This window comes from Anser cygnoides, chromosome 1, assembly GCF_040182565.1.
Source record: "Anser cygnoides isolate HZ-2024a breed goose chromosome 1, Taihu_goose_T2T_genome, whole genome shotgun sequence".
Classification (NCBI taxonomy): domain Eukaryota; kingdom Metazoa; phylum Chordata; class Aves; order Anseriformes; family Anatidae; genus Anser; species Anser cygnoides.
Window position 1 is genome coordinate 211,768,890 of NC_089873.1, and position 23,955 is coordinate 211,792,844.

The 23,955-nt window shown below is 69.2% G+C and overlaps 1 protein-coding gene across 1 annotated transcript in view; it reads right to left on the reverse strand.

Annotated features, from left to right (window-relative positions):
• The window catches only part of ARAP1 (ArfGAP with RhoGAP domain, ankyrin repeat and PH domain 1), a 44,568-nt gene extending 22,372 nt beyond the window's left edge, over positions 1–22,196 (reverse strand). The window contains 2 exon segments of the mRNA XM_048047990.2: positions 8,014–8,710; positions 22,108–22,196. Of these exon segments, the coding sequence (XP_047903947.2) occupies positions 8,014–8,710; positions 22,108–22,168 (758 nt within the window). The 5' untranslated portion in view covers positions 22,169–22,196.
• Positions 22,197–23,955: the final 1,759 nt, after the last annotated feature.

A 23,955-nucleotide genomic window follows, 5' to 3' on the forward strand; every position in this document is an offset into this window, starting at 1 on the left:
CGGGCATCCCACGGACCCTCCTGCACCCTCTTTCCCCCGGGGGGGGACCCCAGAACAGAGCCCCTGTTACAGCACGGGTCGCACGCACCAACCCCATCCCCGATCCCCAAAACCCTCCCGTGGCAAAGGCCTCACCCCGCGCGGGTTATGGCGGCGCTTTTCTGGCCTGGAAGTATTTTCTGGCAGCCAGCCTCAAACCTCCCTCGCAGCTCAGGTTTCTTATCGGGCCCTCAGGGACACCAGGGGCCGCCTCCAGCCTTGAAACCCGGTCCCGTATCAGGTGTTTTTGTCCCCTGGGCTGGCGGGGGGCTGGGTCCCAGGGGACCCAGGGGACGCGGGTCCCAGGCTCACAGCACCCAGCTCTCTGCCTGGAGCCCCCTGAGCCCCCCGCCGAGCCGATTCTGGCCGCCCCTTGCCCGTCACCGCTGTTCTCCGCTCGCTTCCTGCCTCCCGAACTACTGCAGGCGGGCGGCAATAAATAAAGCCCTCCGCACCGTAGTGCTTCTGGGGGCAGGAAACTGGAGGAAGTTCCCGCTGGGTACAAAAATAAGAGGGACCTGATTGAGCGGCCCCGATGTGACGGAGGGGGCCGAGCGGGGAGGAGGCTCGGCACGGCCCCGCAGCCCCACGGGGCGCTGAGCTCCGCCGGTGGCACAGGGGGTGCGCTCGGGGGGACCAGGAACGGGATTTTGTGCAAGAGCCACACGCCCAACACAGCGTGCAGCCCAACGGGGGTCCCGTTGGGCTGCTGTCCCACAGGGAATCGCAGCCCAAGCCCCATGCGTCAGAGCCAGCGAGGTGGAAAACTCGGCTCCAGACCCAGCGGGCACTGGCGGCGGCGATGTCAACCCTCCACAGCCCTACTCCTACTCCGCCTACTCCAGGGCATAGCCATGGCCACAGCCTCGCAGACCGCGGGCATTTGGGCAGTTTTAGCTTCCAGCCCCACTCCAAATCGCTCACCAAAGAGTTTTTTGGGGGAGCTGACAGCCCGTGCTGGAGACGGCTGGGTGCCCAAGGTGGGCGCTGCCGAGCCGCGGGTGCCGCTGGAGATGTTCCCGGCCCTGCTCTGGGGCCACCGTCCCCATCCACGAGCCCTGCACCTCCCGCCTGCACTGCAGCCCCGAGCTGGGGCGTCTGGGCAGGATCCGGCCCCTCGAGAACCAAGTCCCAGCAGTTACACGGAGAAAGCTCAGCACCACCTGGGCTGCTCCCAGCACCCAGTGCGCCCTGGGGACGCCACGCTGGGTCCCCAGGCTGCCCGCGGATGCTTTGGCTTCTGTCTCCACCGAGGGTGCTCAGGAGCTTTCCTGGAGCCTCGGAGAGCAAACTTCTCCCTCGGCTGCCTCGCTGCGGGTCAGGCTGACCTCATTTCTCAGCAGCCATTGCCATGGGAACCAGCCACAACCATCCATACATTAGGGGAGCGGGGGCCAGCCCTCCCGCAGCTCCCAGTGCCACCGGCACCACCAGCCGGGGGCCGGCACCGAGGGGCGCAGGGACCCAGGGGCAGGGAGGTGACAGCGGGTTTGTCACAGGGCCCCCAGCAAGAGGGGGCCACCTGCGTGGCCTCCAGGCGCCCCGTGGGCCACATCGTGAGCCCCGATGCCAGCAGCGAGCTGATGGCCCCGAGGTCCCCAAGCTGCCCAAGGTCCCCAAGCTGCCCAAGGTCCCCAAGCTGCCCCAAGGTCCCCAAGCTGTCCTGAGGTCCCCAGGCTGTCCCATTTCCTGTTGTTTCACAGCATGACAGGCAAGGACAACCCTTGCCTCCTCACCAGGGACATCTCAGGAGGGCTCAGGAGGACGCCGTTCCTGTTGTCACCCGGTCCTGCGTGCCCGGCCCCCTGGGGCTCATGGGATGAGGCCAGCAGCGGGAAGCCACAGTGTCCTCAGGGCACTGATAACGTTTCAGTTCCCCAAAACACCGAGAGGCGAAGCTGCAAAAGCACCAGAGCTGCAAACACCCCAGGGCTCCTCAACCCCGAAAACTTCAGCAGCTCTTGCGGCCCCGCACGGGGAGCGGAGCGGGACCCCCAGCTCCGTGTGTGCCGCCCCGTGCCAGCACAGGCAGGGGGCACAGCCCAGAACGCTGCCCCCTCCTCAGCCATCGCTCCCTGCCCTCCTCCATCCCCTGGGGACGAGGAGGTGACTTTCCCCATGGGTACCCCCCAGCACAGCCCCTCTGTTCGCTCCTCTCAAGCCCCCCCAGCAGGAAGTAGGCGTGCCGAGGGTGACGGTGGTACCCAGGAGGGCTGGGGTGACAGTGGCACCCAGCGGGTCTGGGGGTGACAGTGACACCCAGGAGGGTTGGGGGTGACCTGGGGACCTGGCAGGGCTGGGGGTGACCTGGGGACCTGGCAGGGCTCAGGGGGGACACAGCAGGGGGGGGACGGAGCTGGCTGGAGGGCAGCAGCAGCACGGAGGAAACTGCAGCGCGACACTCGCTCTCGGCAGACCTGGAGCCCGCCGGGACCCCGAGGCTCAACCCGCCCCCCCCAGGTCTGGCCCCTCGGTGACTTTTGCAAAAAGTCCCCCCCGTGTCCCTCCCACCTCCCCCAGGGCTGTTTCTGTGGGGGTCGGTCGGGGAGGGTGTGGGTACGGCCCCGCAGCGGCCATGCCCTGCGGGAGGAAGTGCCGGGGACCACGGCGGCGCTGCCGGAAGAGGGGGAGCCGGGGCGGGCGGCTGCACCCCCAAAATGCCGGGCAGCGCAGCAGAGAGGGCCCCGGCGGGACCTGGGGAGGCAGCAGGTCCTCCCCCCAGACCCATCCTGGGGACACCCCCCTGTCCTTCTGGAGGGGCTGTCCCCTCCCAGAGCCGTGGCTGCTGGGGACGGACCCGTGCTCTGGTGTCGCTGGCTGACGGCGAGAGGCAGCAGCCTGGACGCAGCACCCAGATGTGGTGGGAACCCCCACCCCGAGGTGGGGAGGCATCACCCAGGCGTGGGCAAACAGCCCCCCCCCAGCACAGACAAGCATCACCCGAGTGCACGCATTGCCCCGATGTGGACAAGCAGCACCCCGATGCGGAGGAGCATCACCCCGCCGCTTTGGGTCCGGGCAGTGTCCCCACACCCCTCGGGACCTCTGAGCTCACCAAGCTCACACAGCAGAGCGCAGAGCCCCAGCCGTGGGGCAGGGGAGGGCACAAGGGGCCGGGACCCAACGGTCCGAGCTGTGGGGCTCCCCACCAGCCAGCACCAGGTCCACAGCACCCTGCTCCCCAGCCACCCCACTCAGCCGTCACCTCGGGGTCCCCACGCCCAAAACCCACACGAGCTGCAGCTGGGGCTGTCTCCAGCTCCCCCAGCCCCACTGCCATCGCCTCACCGGTGCTGAATGGACCCGGGGGGTGGGCAGGCACCCACCGACACCCGGCACGGGGCCAAACCCTGCCATGCACATTCTCTATGGGTACCAAGCACCTGTGCATCCGCACCCTACTGTGCGTATCGTCCACGGGAACCACGCGTCACCGTATCCATGCCCTACTGCGTCTGTCCTCTGTAGGAAGCAGGCAGCAGCGTGTCCGTACCACCAGGAGCCAGGCGTGTACCTGAGCAGCCAAGCGTCGGTGCCGTTACACCACTCCCCGCAGCACTCAGCGGCAGCACGTCGCAGCCCCCGGGTACCCGGACACCACCGGAACCCGGCACCTCCCTGTCCTCGGCTCACCGCGTACCTCTGCTGTAGGAACCCAGCCCCACCACAGCCACTGCCTGCCGCGTACGCCCACCGCGGGAGCCGTGCACCGGGTTACACCTGTGAGAAAAAATCTCAGCGCCCTCCTGTGCACACCCACGGCAGCGGTCGGGCACCAGCACGTAAAGCGCACCCCCTGCAGCCGCGGGTAGCAGCGCGGACCCGGCCCGCTCCACACGCCCCCTGCGCAGACACCCTGTGCACACAGTCACTGCAGTAACCACGCACCCGTGAAGTCCACACGGATAATTTACACACGTGAAGACACGCACACTGCACGGGCATCGGTGTCCCGGGGAACAGCGATGGCCAGGAGCCGTCCCGATGCCCATGCTGGCACAAAACAGCTCCTGCCACCCTTCCTGGAGCCGCCGGCACGCTCAGGCTCCAGGCCACGGTGAGGACACGTCCCTGTCCATGTCCCCATCCCTGTCCCCGTCCTCTCCAGCACTGGACACACCACCACCAGCTTGGCCCAGTGAGTGGGAGCCAGCCCAGGCGCAGTAGTCCCCACGCAGGACCCGCTCCCACGGCTCGGGGTCCCCAGCGTGGCAGTGACCCTTAACGCCCTTCCACGACTCGCTCCTGAGGCTTCCAGAGCCTCACCAACACCCAACGCCTCCCAAACCCTGCAGCGAGGAGTTCCCCAGTGCCTCCAGCAACCTCAGCATCTCCTGGTGCCACCCGGGTGGCCCCGGAGGGGAAGGGACGGGCAGAGAGGGGAGCGTGGCACCACGGGGACGTGTCCCCACCTCCCAGGGCGCAGAGGAAGGAAATGTCCACGCAAGGAAAGCAAAACAAAAAGCAGGAGGCGACGCTGCCTCATGGCCCCGGGGGGTGTCAGCACGCACTCAGGCTCCGACCACCTCAGTGGTGACGTACGAAAAGGGTCACGACGCACAAAAAGGGACACGACGCATACGAAAAAAAGGGTCACGACATGACGGCGTCCCCTGCCTGGCACCGGGGTCCTGCCCTGCAAACGGCTCCTCTCCGCCTGCCGGGGTGCACGAAGGCGCCGTGCCACGACTGTGCCGTGGCCAGCCCTGAGCCCTGGTGCCACCGCAGCACCCAGCGCACAGCACCCTCCCTCCTCCGCCCCCCTTCACCCCAGTCCCCAGGGCCGGAGGGGAACCGGGGGGGGCTCAGGAAAACGCAAGAATGGCGCAAAAGGAGGTGAAATTCCCGCTTTTGGAGAAGAGGAAACGCGTTCCCCATGCAAAATCCCCCGCCCTCCGCCACACTCGCCACGAAGGCTGCGCTTCGCCGCGCGCGGCGGTGGCACTGCCCCTACCTGGGCCGGCGGCTGGGGGGGGGTCCCAACAGGGCCAAATCCGGCGCGGCGGGGCGAGGCGATGCCGGGGAGCGGAGCTGGGCGCCCGCTCGGCCGCCCCCCGAGCACTTCCTGCTCGGCGCTCGCCGCGCACAAAAACTTCCTGAGCGACCCGAGGCGGCCGCGGCCGGCCCCAAACCCGCAGCCCCGAGGGCCTCGCTTCCTCCCGGCGGGGAGAATGAGTCTGGGGGGGCTGCGGGGACGTGGGATGGGGACATGGGATGGGGACACGGGATGGGGACATGGAATGGGGAGAGAGGATGGGGAACAGGGATGGGGACATGGGATGGGGACATGGGGAACAGGGATGTGGAGTGGGGTTGGGGACATGGGATGGGGACACAGGATGGGGAGAGAGGATGGGGAACAGGGAACAGGGATGGGGAACAGGGATGGGGACACGAGATAGGGACATGGGATGGGAAGAGAGGATGGGGAATGGGGAACAGGGATGGGAAGTGGGGATGGGGACATGGGATGGGGGACACAGGATGGGGAGAGAGGATGGGGAACAGGGAACAGGGTTGGGGACACAGGATAGGGACATGGGATGAGGAGAGAGGATGGGGAACGGGGAACAGGGATGTGGAGTGGGGTTGGGGACACGGGATGGGGACACAGGATGGGGACTTGGGATGGGGAGAGAGGATAGGGAACAGGATACAGGGATGGGGAGTGGGGTTGGGGACATGGGATGGGGACGTGGCACAAGGAGAGAGGATGGGGAAGGGGGAACAGGGATGGGGACACGAGATGGGGACACGGGATGGGGAGTGGGGACGGGGACACGGGAGCACCCCCAGCCTTGCCACCTCCACAGCCCCCAAAACCACAGCAAGCCCCGGTTCAGTTCTGAGCACGCGGGGACCCCCCCCCCCCCAGCCCCCTCCCTGGCATTATTTCTGCAGGGCCCCCCCCCCTCCATGCAACCCTCCTGAGGACAGGGACAGGGCGGGTGCTGCCACCTGAGGCTGGAGAAATGGGGCCACCCAGGGGGGCTTTGCCTGCCGGGGGGGGGCTCACCAGCTGCAGGAGCACATTGGGCTGCTGGGGGGGGGCACACATGGCCTCCCCCAGCAGGGGACAGCAGGGGGACGGGGCAGCCCCCCGTCTTGGTCAGCATCTTGGCTGACATCGCCCCCCCTGCAAGCGCTGTGCTCAGCACCCAGCCCCGTACCCACGTGCTGCCCTGCAGGATTTTGGGGTGCACAAGCTCTGGCCGTGCCTGGGGGGGGGGGGGATGGAAATCATGCCTGGGGGGGGGGTGAGGGGGCAGCACACGCATTTCCAGCCCGCTGCAGCAAAACCCGCTCAGCCTCAGCTCTGCAGCTGCACCGGGGCCGCTTTGGCTCGCGCCCGACGGCAGCGGGGAGGTGCTGCAGCTGGGGGGGGGGGGGGGAGGCACCGAGGGGGGGTTGGAGGGTGGGGGGGGACGTCCTCACACCCCGCACCCCCCCCCCCGATGGCTGTGCAGGCTGCTGTCACCACACCGCAGCCGCTCTCATGTGACGGGGGCTGCGCGGCCGGCAGCTGCCTGCGGTCTGCAGGGCAGGATGAGCTCCTCGGCGCTCAGCGCCCGCACCGGGGCACGGGGTCCGTGCCGGGGGGGGGGGGGCCGCGGGGGGGGGGGGCCTCCCGCACCCCGAGAGCTGGGGGAGAGCAAACGCACGGCCAGGACGAGGTGGCCGAGGGGACGGGGTGACAGCAGGGGCGGGGTGCCCGGGGTGACCCCGCGCCACCCCGTGCTCAGCACCACGTCCCCGCCGCCCGCCTGCGTGTGCCGGGGGGCGGGCACCGCTGGCACCGAGGGACAGGAAAATCCCAGACGGGGCACTTTCGGCCCCAAACTGCCCAGCCAAAGGGGCTGCCGGGGCAGAAAACCAAAAAAAAAAAAAAAAGACGACAAAACAGCAAAATACAACTTTCAGCCCCAAAAACAGCATCAAGGGGAGAGCCGCGGAGCCCGGGGCGCACGGCGAGGTTTTGGCCCCCTCGGCACCCCCCCGGGGACTGGGACGGAGCTGGGGGTGTCCCAGCGGGTGTCCCCCCCCCCGGTGGGGCCAGTGACACTAGGGGGCACCAGTGTCCGGGACAAGAGCGGCCACGGGGGTGCGGGGAGACCGGGGGGGTGAGATGGGGGTGGGAGGGTGGGGGGACCCCCAAGGGGGTGTGCTGGGGGTGTAGGAACCCGGGGGGGGGGTGCTGGGGGTATGGGGACCCCCCAGAGGGATGTACTGAAGTTGTGGGACCCCCAAAAGGGCGTTGGGTTGTGGGGACCCCCAAGGGGGTGTGCTGGGGGTAGGGGGACCCCCAGGGGGACATACTGGAGTTGTGGGACCCCTAGGGGGATACGGGGGCATAGGGACCCCCAAGGGGGTGTGCTGGGAGCAGGAGACCCCCAGGGGAATATATGGGAATTGTGGGACCCCCAGGGGGGTGAGGGTTGTGCTGGGGGCATGGGGACCCCCAGGGGGTTGTTCTGGGCGTACTGGGACCCCCAGGGGGACATACTGGAGTTGTGACACCCCGCAGGGAGATGTGGGGGTGTAGGGGCCCCCAAGGGGGTGTGCTGCAGGTATGGGGATCCCAAGAGGATGTACTGGAGTTGTGGGACGCCCAGGGGGATGCAGGGGGTGTAGGGACCCCCAAGGAGGTGTGCTGGGGGTGTGGGGATCCCCAGGGGAAAGTATGGAATTTGTGGGACCCCCAGGGGTATAGGGACCCCCAGGGGGATGTACTGGAGTTGTAGGACCCCTAGGGGGATACAGGGGTGTAGGGACCCCCAAGGGGGTGTGTTGGGGGTATGGGGACCCCCAGGGGGACGTACTGGAGTTGTGGGACCTCCAGGGGGATACGGGGCTGTAGGGGGCCCCCCAAGGGGATGCGCTGGACCCTCCCCTCATGGAGACCCCACAGCTCGGGGCCCCCCAGGCCCAGCCTCCCCCCCCGACACCCGCCGCTCCCCGCTCCCAGCCCCGTACCTGCTGGCCTCGTGCTGGGACCCGGCCCTGGGGGGCAGCGCGGGCGGGCGGCTGGGCGCCGGGGGGGCCTTGAGGGACTGGCATTTGCCTTCCACCTGGTGACGCTTGGCCGGCAGAGGCGGCAGCGGGGGTCTCGCCCGGCTCTCGGCTTTGGGGGCTGGCAGAGGGGGCAGCTCCGGGGCCGGGCTGCAGGGAGGGGGCGGCTCGGGGCTGCTGGCAGCCGGCGAGAACTTAACGGGGGGCCGGCAGCCCACCCTGGGCGGGATGGGGGGCGGCAGCAGGGCGACGCTCGCGGCCCCCTCGGGCTCCAGCAGCGGCGGGCAGCGGGGGGGCTCCGTCGGGGCGGCGGTGCCAGCACCCTGGCGGAAGATGTGGCGCTTCATGGGCACCGGCTTCCTCGGGGGGGGCTCGGGCAGGGCGGCCTCGGCGAAGGCTTTTTGGACGCCCAGCAGGATGCGCTTGCGGTGGCCGGGCAGCAGCACGCCGAGGCGGGTGAGCCCCTCGTCCGTCAGCGCCCGGCAGTCCCAGACGGTGCGCAGCTCGCTGCGCTCGAAGGCGTCGGCGTACTGCTCCAGGTGCAGGGCCGCCAGCCAGGCGGCCACCGGGAGCCACCCCCCCTCCTCCTCCTCCATGGCGGGGGTCCCGCGGCGCTCAGCGCATCTCCTCCGCCCGGCGGGGCTCAGCACGGCGTCGGGACCTGGGGGGGGGGGAAAGGGACGGGGTGAGCGCAGGTTCCCCGCGTCGAGCAGGCTGAGTTTCGGGGGGGGGGTCCCCTCGCCCCCCCCAGCAGCGCCCTCATCCCCACCAATTTGGAGAGCAAATGGGGCTGCGGGTGAGCTGGGAATGGCACGGTACCAGCCCAGGATCCTCAATGTAGGTGCCCCAGCGCTAATTAGGGCCACCCCCCGGGGCTTTAATTAGAGTCGCCATGGGGGCTCGCCGCGGAGAGCTGGGCATGGCGCGGCAGCGGGTGCTGGGGGTGCTGGTGGCACGGCCCGGTGCTGGACCCGTGCTGCCCGTGGGGTCCTCATGGCTGGGTCCCAGCAGAAGGAGCCTGCAGAAGCCATCCGGACACGGTGGTGACAGTGCCAAGGGTGGCACGGCCGGGGGGGACACAGCAGGCTCTGGCTGGGGGAGCTGCTGGCTGCCCCCCCCCGCCTGATCTTGCCATCCTCTCGCTCCTCTGTGTCCCTGCCGCAGGACAGAGGACACGCAGCCAGTGATGGGCTAATCGATAGGGTGCGGGGGTGATGTATAAACAGCTCCTGAGCCGCTGCAAGGCAGGCAGGCAGCCCGCTGAGGAGCCCCAAAATGCTGGGCGATGGTGTGGCCACGGCCCCCAGCACAGACCCAGCCGGTGCACAAGCCAGGACAGGGGGACGCGGACAGACGGATGGGATCAGGAGGTCGCGTCTCCTCCCGAAACACCGGGCAAAACCTTTCCAGGGAAACGTGGTGCCGAGAGGAGCCGAGGTCCCCACTGCCCTGGCAGGGCACTGGTGGCCGTGGCTGTCCCCAGCTTGTCACCGTGCCCGCAGAGCCCCCGGCGCTTTATCTCACAGCCCAGGGGCTCGTGTGCTTGGCTGCGGGTTGTAAATCTGCCGGCGTGGGGAGCGAGCTCGTGGTTTTAGGAGCAGGGCCAGCTCCCGGCTTCTGACTGCAAGCACTCAGCTCCCTGCCTGGCTGCTCACAGCACTGGGTGGCAGCAGGGGGCCAGCCCCGTGTCACCCCCATGTCACCTCCCTGCTGCCCTGTGCCACCCCTGTGCCCTCCCCATGCCATCCCGTGCCATCCCCATGCCACCCCTCTGCTTCCCCATGCCGGGGGCGCTGCAGGCTGCTGGGCTGAGCCTCTCCAGCCACCCAGCAGCACGGAGCAGGGCCGTGGCTGGTGCCCAGGACCTGACACGAGCTTGCCCCTATATCTGGGCCAGCCGATGGTTCCTCAGGGACTCAGCCCCCCCCCCGGCACCGCAGTCCCAAGTCCTTCTCCTGCCCCGCTCCGGCCCTCGGCCCCTCTCCCACCTGCAGAGCCCGAAGTTGTCCCCAGCGGCAGAGGAGCCAGCACCAGCGGGTGTCACCGAGCCCACGGGGCGACGCTCGGGCACGGGAAGCCAAAGCCCTGGGGGCTCAGCACCCCGCAGCACTGCGCAGGGCACGGGCAGGGAGGAGAAGCAGGGCTCACCCTCAGCCTCAGCACCCCAGTTCCTGGTGGCTCCGGGCGGGAGGCTGAGCTCCCGCACCCATGAACTCTGATCCCGGCCACGCAGCGGGCTGGGAGCGCGACGGCCCCGCGGCCGTGCCGCTCGGCGCACAGCTCGGCCCCGGCTGCGTGCCAGCCAAGCGAGAGCTCCTCTTTTCCTGGGTGACCCGGATCTGCAAGCCTGGGAAGCGCGGCTGTGCCGGGGGAACGCGCGCTGAGCTCGCCCCCCGCTGCCCCCGAGGAGACCCAAAGCGTGCGGGGCAGCGGGGCAGCGGGACGTGGTGCTCAGCCTGCGGCACCGCAGGATGATGGGGGCCAGGCAGGTGAGGGGATGCCCCTGGCCGAGGGGTTTGCGCAGCTCAAACACCTCTGACAGGAGCTGCGGGGCCTGGGGCTGCCGGGAAGCTGCTGCTGCCCCCGTTCAGCCTCCTGCAGCAGCAGCAGGGCTGGGACCCCCAGCACCATCCTGCACCCTGCGCCCGCAGCCCCCCGGCACCCCACCAGCAGCACCCACAGCACCTTTCAGAGCCGGCGCCGGTGCAGGGGGCTCCTTCCCGAGGAGGAGAGCAAAGCAGAGTGCTGAGCACCGCCGTGCAGAGCCCCCCTTATCTGCAGGAGCAGCAGTGGCGGGAAATCCTGCCCCTGCCACCCCCCCTCGGCACACCAGACGCGGCCACAGCACGCCAGGCACGGGGCCACACGTCCCCAAGCGCCACCAGCGGAGCAGCGCCGGCGTCCCCGATTCCCCCGCCGCCCTGACCCCACACACATTTTATTTCGGGCTCGCTAGGAGCTCCTTCTGCCCTGCTCAACAAGAGCCAGAGGATTTCCTGCTGCTATAAATACGCTGGTCGCGAAATCTGGCCCTCGGAGTCACATTTTTTTCTGACTCATGCTCCTCCGACCCCCGTGGTTCCGGCAGCTCAGCTGCTGCTGCTCCTCCCCGACGTGGTGCTGTGCACAATGTGCATAGAGAGGCACATTTACAGGGTGCGGAGCGAGCAGTGGGCCCAGGGCAGACCCCCCACAACCCCCCAGATATTTTTAGGGTGCACGACCAGCAATAAACCCCCCCCCAGAAGCACAAACCCCGTCAGCCCCGCGGGGAGCTGCGCAGGGATGCGCGCACAGCCGGGCACTTTCCCTCTCACGCCCCCGGTGCTAAAAAAAAAAAAAAAAAAAAAAAAAGCCACCTGGCTTTAAAAATAGGCGAGTGACGCCGCGCGGTGACACTGCTGTCACAGGACGTCCGGCGCTGCCTCTGCGCACGCGGGCTCGTCCCCCGGCTGCTCCCTGCCCCAGTCCGGGCCCTGCAGAGGAAAAGCAGAAGGAAACGCAGCGCTGCAGCGCTGCCGCCGTCCCGTCCCCTCTCTGCCACCTTTTGCAGAAAAAAAAAAAAAAAAAAAAAGCCCTGAAAACCCATTTTCTGGTCCTCGCCGGGCTCCTTGGGGCCACGAAAGCGCAGCCCCGAGCACAAAGCTCTGAGCCCTGCGGCACAGCGGGGGGCACGGGGAGGACCCTGGGTTCCAGGAGCATTTGGAGAGAAAAGCAAAGCCCTGGTGGCTCCCCCGGCTCAGGGTGAGACCCCTGACCCAGCCCATCTGCAGCGCCCTGCTAGAGCACCTGGGGGGGGGTAATACCGTGAAAAGGGGGGATTTGGGGAGCGCACAAGCAGCACTCCTGGCACGGAGAAGCCCTGGGGGCAGACCCACTCAGGACCACCCCTCCCTTGCCGTTCGGTTTGCTGCTGGCCCAGGGCTGGACCCCACTGGACACGTCTGGACCCCGCACACCCCCTTCCCCATCCCGAGCCCTGTCCCCAGCAATGCCCGGGGGGGTGCAGGGACGGATCCTGGCTCCAGCGGGGCTGCAGGCCTGTGCCGCACCACTCTGAGCCTGCCCAGCGCAGCGATGCCATGCAGCTTGCTGCCTCGGGGGAGCACGAGGGGTTTGGAGAAGCTCCCCCGGTGCGTTTTGCAGTGCGCAGTCCCAACATGGATAATGTCACCCCACGCAGGGACGAGAAGGAGCCACCAGGAGCGACGGGCACTGGGCTGGGAGCACCTGGAGCTGGGGGCGAGGCGGTGCTGAGGCAGCCCGGCAGGACGGAGGGCACTGCAGCGGGGCTGTCGCACCGAGGTGGCACCACGGCACCACCCCATCAGCTCCCCGAGGGACCTGCGGGCCCTGCCCCTTGGGCTGGAGTCGCCTTCGCTCTTTAGCACTTCACCCCGGCACGTGTCAGCCGCGTAAATCATTCATCAGCCCCTCGCCGGCTCTCCTCCTTGGGCCATTAATCATTTAACCTCCACCCGAAAGGAGACGAGGAAATTCCAGAAAGAGGAGAGCCGCTGGAAACAACCCGGGCTGCTGCAACCTGAGGAGCGGCGCCCAGCTCCCAGCTCGCTCCCCGCACCCCCCCGTCCCCTTTTTGGGGACACGGTTTCTGGTGGCACGGCCCCAGAAGATGCACGGAGCAGCTCCGGCCTCCAGGGCTGGGCAAGGAGGGTGCCCCCTCCCCCCCTGCTCCCAGCACCCAGATCCCCCCCCTGTGCTTCCCAGCCGCATTCCTCCCGCGATTATTTTGTAAGGGACTTAGCGGCTGCGGGAGCCTCGTGCCTGGGGCTGCGGGCACGGCCTCCGAGCCAGGAGGACGGAGCCCGGACCCCAGAACGGCTGGGAACAGACCCCCCCAGCCCCAGCACCGGCTTCATCCCCCTGCCGTGCCTCAGTTTCCCCATGCTGTGGACGCAGAACTCGCTGCAGGGGACACAGCTGCTTCTCTGTGTGCTCCCCACCCACCCCATATCCTCACGGACCTGGCCTGCTTGCACCCAAATTAACGGAGATATTTGGGTCCTTTTTTACCCCCGGCCACCTGCATGCAGCTCCCAGGCAGGGCTCCCACCAGGGCCCCCATCCGCCCCGACCTGTGCGCCAGCACCCCCCTGTCCCAGCCCCTGGGGGGGGTCACCCTGCTCCCAGGGTCCTTGGGAGAGCCCCCAGAAGACCCCCACAGAGGCAGCTTGTGCCCACCATCCCCTTGGGGGGGTGCTGCCTGCTCCAAGCTGCCGCCTGATATTTCACCACCCTGCACCGTGCCGCAGCAGGGGGGGGGACATGGTGCCAGATGGGGGTCCCCGTACCCCACAACGGCCCCAACAGCCTGGGAAGCCGTAGCCAAGGGAGCTGCCAGCACAGCCACGTGAGCGATCGCCATCACCACCACATGAGCCAGGAGGACCCGTTCAGCATGCGAACGCCCCCCGCGCCCCCAGCCCCCAGCCCCAGCGGGTCGGCAGGGCCGGCTCACCCGCTGTTCCCTCTCCAGCCCGATTTACCCCAAAAGCAGCTCCATTTCCAGGGCAGACGGAGTGAAGCAGGAGAACCGAGGTGCCCTCCCCCCTGTGTGCCCCCCAGCCCAGCGGGAGAGCTCCTCCCGGACCCACCGTGGCGGTGGGCTCTGCGCCGGGCACGGCACCGTGTGGGAACCCCGGCACGCACCGCCAGAAACCCAGCACCCCGACTGCAGCCCCCCCCGGCCCCCCCTGTGCCGTGCTGCCGGTGCTGGGGTCACCCAGGGGGGGACAGAGGCTTGGCCAGGGCTGGTGGCAGCGCTGCTGCTGGCTGCCACCCCCGGGGCAGCACCATGGGAGCAGGAGCGGGAGCCCTTGGGCGTGAAGCGCTCGGCGGACCAGTCTGATTCAGGTCCCGATTCCTCTTTCAGCATCTGCAGTCCGACAGGCAGGGCAGGCAGGCAGGCAGACAGACAGACAGACAGGCAGACCCCGCCGGCACACCCAGGTTCCCGTTCCCATGCCCTCGGGCTCTGTAGGTGGGAGGGAAGCGGGCGAAGCGCGGTACCTGGGCTCAGCTTCGGGACGTGGGTGGGGAGAGCGCTGCCAGCCCGCAGCCCATGCCCGGCTCCGCGCCGCGCTCCAGGCTCTGCGCAGGGCTTTCTGCCTTGCCGGGGACTTCCTCAAAATGCCTCCTCGGAGATCAGGAACTTGCAGAAAGAGCAAGGCGCCCGTTAAAAGCCCCGCATGCATGGGAACGTGTTGCAATAACCGCTGCTAGAGCGGCTGCAAGAGGCCGCGGGGTGAGCGCGGCCCCTGCTATCTCAGCAGGACAGCGAAGCGCCTCCGACCGCAGCCGCCGCGGGACCCGCGCGGAGGAAATCAGGCCACGGGGCCAGGGGCGCCGGTGGCGCCCGGTGAGCCCAGCTCGCAGCAGGGACCCGGGCTCCAAGGAGGGGATGGTTCAGGGACAGAGGGACGAGCAGAGCCCGGCCAGGGCAGGGCTGCCACGTCCCCTCCACCAGGACCCCACCCCGGTGGCTGTAAGGGCGGAGGCGCGAAGCCCCACGGAAGCAGGCGGCCAACGCAAGGGGATTTCAGCCTCTCACAAAGAGGAGCAGCCCAGGGGGGGCCTGGCCAGCTCGGGGCTCGCACCCAGTGTGCAGCAAGCCCCCACCCTGCACGCCACGGGGGTCCCAGCGGGCACCGGGGACACGCAGCAGGGTGGCGGGGAAGGACCGGTGGGAACTGGGTGCCGCAGGGTGCCCTGCGCCACATGAGGCAACCAAGCCACCGCACCAAGGCCATTTTTACCTCTTCCTGCCTAAACGGAGCAAGGATCCTCGGCAGGACCTGGGCTGCGCCCAGGCTGAGGTCCCCGAAGTCCCCGCAGAACCCAGGCAGGCGGCTGGGAGCGAGGCTTCAGGCGGCACGACCGAGCCGCTCCCAGCCGGGAGCGGGAAGCTCCTGCATCCTCCCACCGAAACCTGCCCCCGCAAATCCCTGGCGAGCAGAAAACATCCAAAAAAGCAGAAGCAGGGGCCTGGGATCGCAGACAGCCCTGGCTCCCAGACGCACCGCAGCCCCAAAATCTCCCATGGGAACGGCTCCAGCGTTTCACTGCTGCCGAGTCAAATTAGATCGGCGGCAGCAAGGGTTTCACTTTGAGAAGGTGAATCTGTTTCATTTTCAAGATTTCGCGGCGGAGGGCAAGCCAGTAAACACAGCATGCAAATAACATTCAAACGCTCCAGGCCCTAGGCAGCGTTCTGATATCAAGTTGTGTCTTGCCAAGTCAGCAAAACCCGGGGGTGGAAAAGGTTCCTCAGAGCCCCTCCTGCTGCCAGCGATCGCAATCTCAAAGTGCTCCTCGCTGAAGCAGCCCGCGCGGTGCCAGAGCCTCGCGGCAGGCTTTTGGTGCCGCCTTTCAGCTCCTCCGCACCTCTCCTCCCTCCGGGGGTGTCACCGGGCTGCCAAACCGCGCGTGGTGGGAACCGCCTGGAGGTGGCTGGGCATGGCACGGTGGGTGTGCATGGCACGGCGGGTGTACATGGCACGGCGGGTGTGCACGCACCATGGGTGTGCACGGCAGGGCGGGTGTGCACGGACAATCAGGGTGTGCATGGTAGTGAGGGTGTGCAAGGACCCCCCCTCAACAGGGACACCCTCACTTGGGTGCGCAGTCGGGGTGTGCATGGATGATGGGGGTGTGCATGGCACTGCAGGTGTGCACAGACAACCAGGGGGGTGCACGGACAACCGGGGTGTGCACAGCAGGGCGGGTGCGCACAGACAATCAGGGTGTGCCCAGTGGTGAGGGTGTGCAAGGACAATCGGGGTGCACATGGATGATCGGGGAGCTCATGGCGGTGTGGGTGCGCAGGGCACTGCGGGTGTGCCGGGATAATCAGCGTGTGCATGGCACTCGGGTGTGCACGGACAATCAGGGGTGTGCACAGACAACCAGTGTGTGCACGGCAGGGCGGGTGTGCACAGACCACCAGGGTGGCAGCTCGGCAGGGAAGCCGAGCCGTGGTCCTGCTGCAGTGCACCCCGCTCCCTGTCCCATGGCACGGGCAGCTCGGGGGCTCCAGGCCCCATCAGCAGCACCCACGAAGAGGGAGGAAGGTGACGAGGATGGCATGGGGCACCCTGAGAGGCCCCCTGCTGAGTTCCCCCTCGCAGTGACGGTGCCGTGGGGCCGTCATCCCGCAGCTGGAAGTAAAACCTGGGAAGGTGAAGCGTGCCCTGGGCTGCAGCACAAACGGGGAAACGCGCGGCCCCTGCCTCCCCCGCGGCCCCGAAGCACTCCTTCCTCCTGCCTTGCACCAACGGGCCGGATCCGGAGCCGGCCGTGCCCAGGCATCCTTCCCCACGGATGCGGCCCTCGGCCCCAGGAGGTATTTACCCCGCAGGAGACGTGGCGGGGAGCGGGCGGGTAAGGCAGGTGGGGCACCATTTGGGGTCTCCCCCCTTGTATTCGCCATCAAAGCAGTCCCTGGGGGAAATTTCCTGGCCTTTCTCCTCTGCCCTGGTCCCTTCCTGGCCTCGAGGCTGAGGCACCAGGTCTAAGCACCGCCGCTGTGTCTCGGGGTTAATTCCCCCCCCGCCTCACCATGGCTCTGAGCAGCCCCCAGCTCCGCGCAGGGCCTGTCTCGTGCAGGGCTTGCACCACAGCCGCAGCACACGGACACCCCATGGGGCACCCCGCTCCCTGCCCCTCTCCCAGCCCTTCCCAGGGGCTCAGGGACTGAAATGAGGGCAGAAAATCAGCGCTGCTTCGTTTTTCACGTGCCAAACGCGGGGCAGCACGCTCTTTGCAGGGGCTGCTGCTGCTGACGCCCCCCTCCCAGGACCTCGCTGCAAGGCAGAAGACGAGGCTCACCTCCAGCCACCGGCCTCCCCTCCCCGGTCAGCGCTCACGGACCCCCCCCCTCACAGGGGGAATGAAGCACCCTGGAAGCACAGGGCAAGCAGCACCAGGCTTTGAGCGAGCTTAAATACTGGATGGCCGAGCTGGGCCCGGAGAGGGCAGGGAGCGCGGCTCGCTGCGGGGACCCTCGGGGGGCTGCACACCCCAGGGGACGGGGGGCAGCGCGGTCCCAGCTGGCTCCCAGGGCCCCCCCTCCAGCCCCGTTACCTTGTGGGCAGACACCTTCCCCCACAGGTGCCTGACACACTTTCTGCCTCCTGCAAAAATAGGTCAGGAAACCGGGCCCCGTCCCGCCGGGTCCCGGCGCGGGGCGGCGATGCCACGAGGGGGCTGCACCCCAAAAATCGCTGCCTGGGGCGGGGGACACGGCACGGCACTGGGTGCCACCCGCAGCCACGGCACCGGAGGATGCCTGTCCCCATCAGGGGAAGCCCCTGCCACCAGGACCCCTGCAAATGGGGCTGGGTTTGGGGCATGGGATGCCTCCCTCGGGATGCCCCGCTGCCCGCTGCGCTCCCGTCCTGCTGCTCTCAGGGGGCACCGACCTGCCTGTGGCGGCCCCGCAGGGTGCTGCTGCCTTCGGGGGGGACCCAGCACCTCCTCCCCTGCAGGCCTCATGCACCCCACGCACACAGCACCGCCGCTGCTGCACGAAACCCGCTGGGACCCGGCTTCGCCTCCCCGCGAGCGGGAAGTGAAAGCTGTCGGTGAGCGGCCCCAGGCAGCTGCACCGGGACCCCTGGCTGCCCTCCGCCTCCTCCTCCTCCTCCTCCTCTTGCTCCTCCTCCTCCTCCTCCTCCTCCTCCTCTGTACAGTCCAGGGCCCCCGTCCCAAACTGTGTGCCCCTAAATGGTGAGCTCCGTGGGGTGCAGCAGCACCACACCCCTGTGCCAGAAAACCCTGTCCCCAAGGCACCCCTGTCCCCAAGACACCCCTGTCCCCAAGACACCCCTGTCCCCAAGACCACCCTTGTCCCCGAGCCACCCCTACCCCAAACCACCCCCTGCCCCACGCCACCCCCGTGCAGCCCATCAGCAGGGACAGGCACCGAGCCCCGCCGTGCCGGCTGGCACCGGGGACGCCCCCTTTCCCCCCCACAACCACACACACCAGCTTCGCAAAACCCTCTGTGCGCGGCGCCGCCTCACCTGCAGCTTTGGGGTGTCCGAGGGCCGCCCCCCGAGCACCCCCGGGGGGGGCGGCATCGCCAGCCCCCCAGCGCTGCGCTCGCAGGGAGGGGATGCGGGGCGCGGGCACTGCGGGGTGGCACGGCGGCGCTTCCGAGCCTGCCCCAGCTGGGCGGGAAGCCCCGAGGTATTTTTAGAGCATTTTTTTTTTTTTCTCCCTTCAAGCGTGACGCTCGCGGTGTGCCGCAGGAGGTCGGAGCCCTCACACCCTGCAGGCCCGCCTGCAGACCGAGCCGGGGGGGGTGCCTGGATCTGAGGTGCCCCCTGCATCGCCAAGAGGGGTCGAAGCCGCCCTCCAGCACCGTGCGAGCCCACGGGAGCATCCGGAGGCTTCGTGCACCCTGTAGGGGAGGAGGAGGAGGAGGAGGAGGAGGGCTGGGGTTCAGCACCACTCCCCTGTTCCCTGCACAAAGCCCCGGAGCACTTTCCGTCCCGCTGACCCCATTTTCCAGCAGCACGGGTTTCTGGCTAAGCACACGGCCACGCGCGTTTTCGGATGGGGAGCTCGTGGGCCTCGTACCCTGCGATGCAAAGACCCCTCCCAGAGCCAGGGAACGAGGCGTGACCGGTAAGTGAGGAGCAGTGCCCAGCAGCTCCAGCCAGCAGGGACCTGCTGCTCCCCAGCAGCAGGCTCAGGACCCACCGGGGCACCAGGGACCGGTGGCCACGGACGCAGCTGGGGCAGCCGTGGGGCGGGCAGAGCGGTGCTACGGGACCGGGCTGAGATGCTGTGGGGCAGGAGCAGGGCAGGCATCCCACAGCAGGGCGTAGCAGCAGACCCCATAGCTCAGCACCACCGGGGACACCCCCCTGGGGTCCCACCTCGCCACCCCAGAGCCCCCCGGCCCTGCGGGGGCAGAGCCCGGCACCTCCTGTGCCCAGCAGCACAGAGGCAGTGCCGCAGTGTTGCAAAGGGCTGCAGGCAATGGGTCACATCCTGGCCACCCCCCCCGAAGGATTTCACCTTCTGCTACGGGGTTTTATAGCTCTTTCTGAACCAGTCCCACACGTTCGAAGCACTGAGAACGGGACATGCATCACCTCCCGTCACCTGCCCCAAACCGCCCTGGGATCGCAGGAGCCACCCGCGGCACGCTGCGATAGCACGAGCAGCCCTCCGAGTTCACCGAGCGGGACTTTCTTTGCCTGGAGGCACAGACGCACACCGTGCACGGCGTTGCTCCTGTTTTGGGGACCTCCCTGCCCACGGAGAGGAGCCGAGAGCCACCGGAGCCCGGCACCGGCCACCCCCGCTCCCCGCAGACCCCCCTGCGGTGCCCGGGGAGGTTTCCCAGGTCCTGCCTGCTTTGGGGGGCTGGCAGAGACATCCACGGGGCAGGGAGGGATCCCGAAATCCTACACTGCCATAAATCACCCATCCCTGGTGCGCTCTGCTCCCGTAACAGCTCCGGGCAGCCTGGCACAAAGGGTCCCGAGGTGGGTCCCTGGGGTGCAGCGAGGCGCAGGGACACCCCCAGCCCACCCAGCCGGGGGGATTGGCCTCCCCGCACACAAATCAACGCAAGCAGAGAGCAGACGAACACCCCGTGAAATCACGGCCACCGGGGGCACCTCTGGCTGCGCCCCCCCAAACCGCAGACGGGTCAAGACCCCCGCGTCCCGGCGCCGTCCTCCTGCCACCAGCACCACCAGGACGGAGCCCAGGGGACATCCCTCGCCCACCAGAGGAGCCACAGGAGAGCCAGGCACGCGCTGCCTGCAGCTCCCCGACCGCTGCATGAGCACGGCAGCGCCTTCGGAGGTGACCCGGGGCCGGTGAACACCGCCAGCTGGCACCGCACCCCTGCGGCGGCACCAAACCCCCTCCCCCCCAACAGCGAGGGTCCCCCCTTGTGGGGACGCCCCCCAGCCCCACACCCCCAAGCATCTCCCCGCTGGCACTGGGAGGGGGCAGAAGGGCGAAGCCCCGTGCTTGCCACCCCAGTGACCCCGCAGGGCGATGCAGCAGCACGGTGCCCTGCGCCCCGGGGCCGTGCGGGAGGCCCCGCAGCCCGGCGAGGAGCAGGGGCAGCGGGCCAAGGCGCCCGGCCCCGCGGCCTTTGCGCTCTGCCTGCTGCGATCGGCGCTGCGCGGGCGCTGCTGGCAGGGGTCCGGCCGAGCCGCAGCTGCCGACTTTGTCTGGCCGTGAATCGGGACGCGCCGAGCGGTTTCCCGGAGGGAAAACAAATCTGCCAGCCGGGGCTCTCGCTCTGCGCCGCGTTCAGCCCTCCGCCGCCGGCCCGCTGCCCCGCACCGTGTCCCCCCGCAACCCCGAGCCCCTGCCCCGCTGGGAGCTCCCTGCTGGGTGCTCAGCACCGGCAGGATGGGAACCGGGCTCTCGCGGGGCCGCCCCTGCCCGATTTGGGCCCTGAGGGTGCCCAGGCAGGGGCACGGCCTGGGTGGGGATTCCCACAAAGCGGCGTTGGGGGACCCGTGGTGGCAGGAGGGCAGGGGGGTAAACAGGGGCGCTGCTGCTGCTGCGCCCCCCCTGCTGGGGGGTGGCCGGGGATGGAGAGGGGCACGGCACGGCCAGAGCCCACGGGAGGCTGGGGCTGAGCTGGGAGGTGCTGGGGTTAAGCTGGGATGTGCTGGGATGGGCTGGGGGTGAGCTGGGATGTGCTGGGATGGGCTGGGGCTGAGCTGGGATGTGCTGGGATGCCTCCAGCTGGGGACACAGCCCCGCAGTTTCCAAGCTGAGCACCTTTGGAGCACGAACGCAACCCGTTCCCCCCCCCTACCTGCCCCTCCAGCAGCTCACCCGACCCCCAGCTCGGCACGGTGCGAGAAGCAGAGGCAGCAGCAGCAGCAGCGGCAGCAGGAGCAGCACGTGGGGCTGCGCAGCACGAGCGGGGCCAAAGCTTGGGGTGCAGGGGGTGGGGGCACTGCCCAGCACCCCGGGCAGAGGCGCAGGGAGCCAAGCACAGCGAGGGGCACCCCGGTACCTCCGTCTGCCGGCAGCAGCTGGGGCTTCGCTGCGGATGCCGCCGCAGGTCGCGGAGCCGAGGCAGGCGCAGCAGCTCCGCCAGGCCCGGGCTTGTTCCCCACTCGCAGCCTTGGCTGCCTCATGGAAACGGGAGCCGAGGGGAAAACCGCGGGGACTTTCCCAAAAAAAAAAAAAAAAAGGGCCGGTTTGTTGTATTTCTTTTTTTTTTTTCCCCTGCCCACCCAGTTCTCTTCTCAAGGCCTCGGCAAGGGGAAAAAATGAAGCGCGGTGGCTTGGGGCCGCAGTGCGCGGGAACACCCGCCCGGTGCCGGGGTCCCCAGCCTGGCACCGGGATCCTCCCTCCCGGGGCCGGATCCTGCACAGGGGGCTCGAGGGGGGTCCCCCAGCCCTCGCCCCCAAGCAGCAGCCGCGGTCCCCTCCCCGTGGCCGCTCGCCGTCTCGGTGCCAGCGGCGCTCGCAGCAGAGGCGGTCGGAGGGGCGCGGGCAGACAATGCCCCTTTCATCCCGCGGGGCGGCTCGGGGACGGGGACGGGGACGGGGACACGCTCGCTGCCGGCTGCCTTGGCCCCACGCCGGCCCCACGGCCCCTCTTGCTGCCTCGTGCACGGCAGCACCACGAGCCGGCAGCAAGGCTGGGTGCCCGCCTCGGGGGGATGAGCCCCCACGGGTGCCCAGGCCAGGGGGTGCCCGACCCCTCCCCAAAAAGCGCCTCAGCTCCCTGCATCCCCGTGCCCTCAGCATCCCGACCCCCTGCGTGCAGCAGTCACTGCAGGATGCGCTCCCCAAGCCTTCGGCCGAGGAGGAGGAGGAGGGGGAGGTTGTGGCCTTACCCGGCTGCTGAAGGGCACCCTAAAAGCGCAGGGTGCGCACCCCTGCCAAGCCCAAGCCCCGGAGACCTCCCGGCAGCAGCGGGGGCTCACCAAAGCCTCCTGAGCCAGCGGTGGGACCGAAACCAATCTCATGCCACGAGCGAGCCTCCATGAGCAGCCCTCGTGTGCCCTGTCCCGGCCGGTTTGTGTCCCCGCATCCTACCTGCGCACCCGAAGGCCCCGGCCCCGTGGTGCTGCCGGCACCCGGCCACGCTCCGAAGCATCCTCTGCTCCCCAGGGAGCCGCTACTCCTCACGGCCCCCCCAGCACCAGGTCCCTGGGAGCACCAAGAGGCAAATGACCCCAAAAACACCTCCGAGGGGCTCTGTGTGTCCCCCCCCCCCGCCCCGTGCCACCCACAGCCCGCCCTCAGCCCCGCTTTCACTCCGCTCTTGCCCCGCGCAGGGGTGGAGCGGTGCCCGCTCCCGTTTTAATTGGGTCCTATTTTTAATGCCGCTTTTAATGAGCGCCGGGAGAGGCGAGGGGGAGGCCGGGGAGGACGCAGCGGTCGCAGTTACGGGCGGCAGCAGCAGCGGGTGCCCGGTGCCCGGCCCGGGCTCACGCGGGGCTCACGGGGTGCAGCGGCCGCAGGCTGGGGGGGGGACGTCGCAGCGCCTGTCCCCAGCCCGTGCCGCGGGGACCCAAAAGGCTGCGTGTCCCTCTGGGCGAGCCCCTGCCCCCCCCCAAGGGGCGCCGGGGCACTGGCACGGGCGAAGGGCAGCGGTGGGGGCCGCAGCCGGGCGCCCCGGGGGCGGCACCCAAACCCCCTGCAGGGGGCCGGGGGCTCCCAAAGCCGGAGCATCTCCCCCCCGAGTCCCCCCCACCTCGGCCGAGCCGGGAGCGCTCACCCCACACCTTTTTGCAGCAGCTTTCTTTTTGCCTTTTTTTTTTTTTTTTTTTTTTTGCTGTTTTGGGGCAATTTCGCAGCCTGGAGCGGGAGGGACGGCGCCGTGTTTGCCCCCCCCCCCCCCAAAAAAACACCACCGGCGAACGGGACGGGCTCGGCGCCCCCTTCCCCCCCCCCCGGGCACCCGAACGCCGCCGCCCCGCGGCCCGGGGGGGGCCGGAGCTGGCCCCGGGGGCCGCCCCCCCCCGCACGGAGTTGGCCAGGAAGTGACCGGGCCGGGGGGGGGCGGGCAGTGCCCTGCGGACCCCCCCTCCCTGGGCAGCCAGGGGTCCCCCCAGCTCTCCTGGGCGGCATCCCGGGGCCGGGGGGGGGGGGGGCCCGGGGGGGGGCGCACTGACCTGGCCGTGCCGCTGCGGGCGCTCCCGGGGGCTCGGGGCAGGGCAGCGCGGGGGGAGGAGGAAGAGGAGGAGGAGGAGGAGGAGGAGGGGGGATGGGGAAGGGGAGGGGGAGGAGGCCGAGCCCTTCCCACGCCTCACCCAGCGCACAGCCCCCCCCGGACCCCCCCCCCCCCCCCGAGCCCCCCTTCCCCGGAGCTGCTCAACCCTTATCAGCCACCCGAGAATCCCCCAAAGCAGCCCTCGGGCGGGGGGTGTTGGGGGGGGGGGGGGGGCGACCCCCGGTCCCCATCCCCGAGCCCCCCCCCAGCCTCAGCCCCGGGTGACCCCGAGGCGCCCCCCCCCCTTTTTATGGCGCTCAGAGCCTCCTCGCCCCGAACGCCCCCCCCCAAAAAGCCCAGCTCCGGGGGGGGTCTCCTGGGGCTGTCGGGGGGGGGGGAACTCCACTCGGGGGGCTTTGGATGGCGCAAAAGGCCGGGGGGGGGCACCCAGGCAGCGCCTCGGCTACCCCGGACCGAAGGTGCCCAGGTGGCCCCCCCAGGGTGGGTGGCTGGGGGGGGGTCACCGCGCTTGGGACTGGTGTTAATGGGGCCGGGAGCTGCTCTGGTGGCCCCCCCTTTCCGAGAGACCCCCCCGGGGGTCCCCACGGTGCCAGGGACCCCAGCACCGGGACCCTGGGGGCAGCCCCTGCCCGAGCCCACCGCAGGGTGGGGGGGGGGGGGACAGGGATGGGGACGGTCCCGTTGGGGGGGGGGGGGGGTGCAGGACG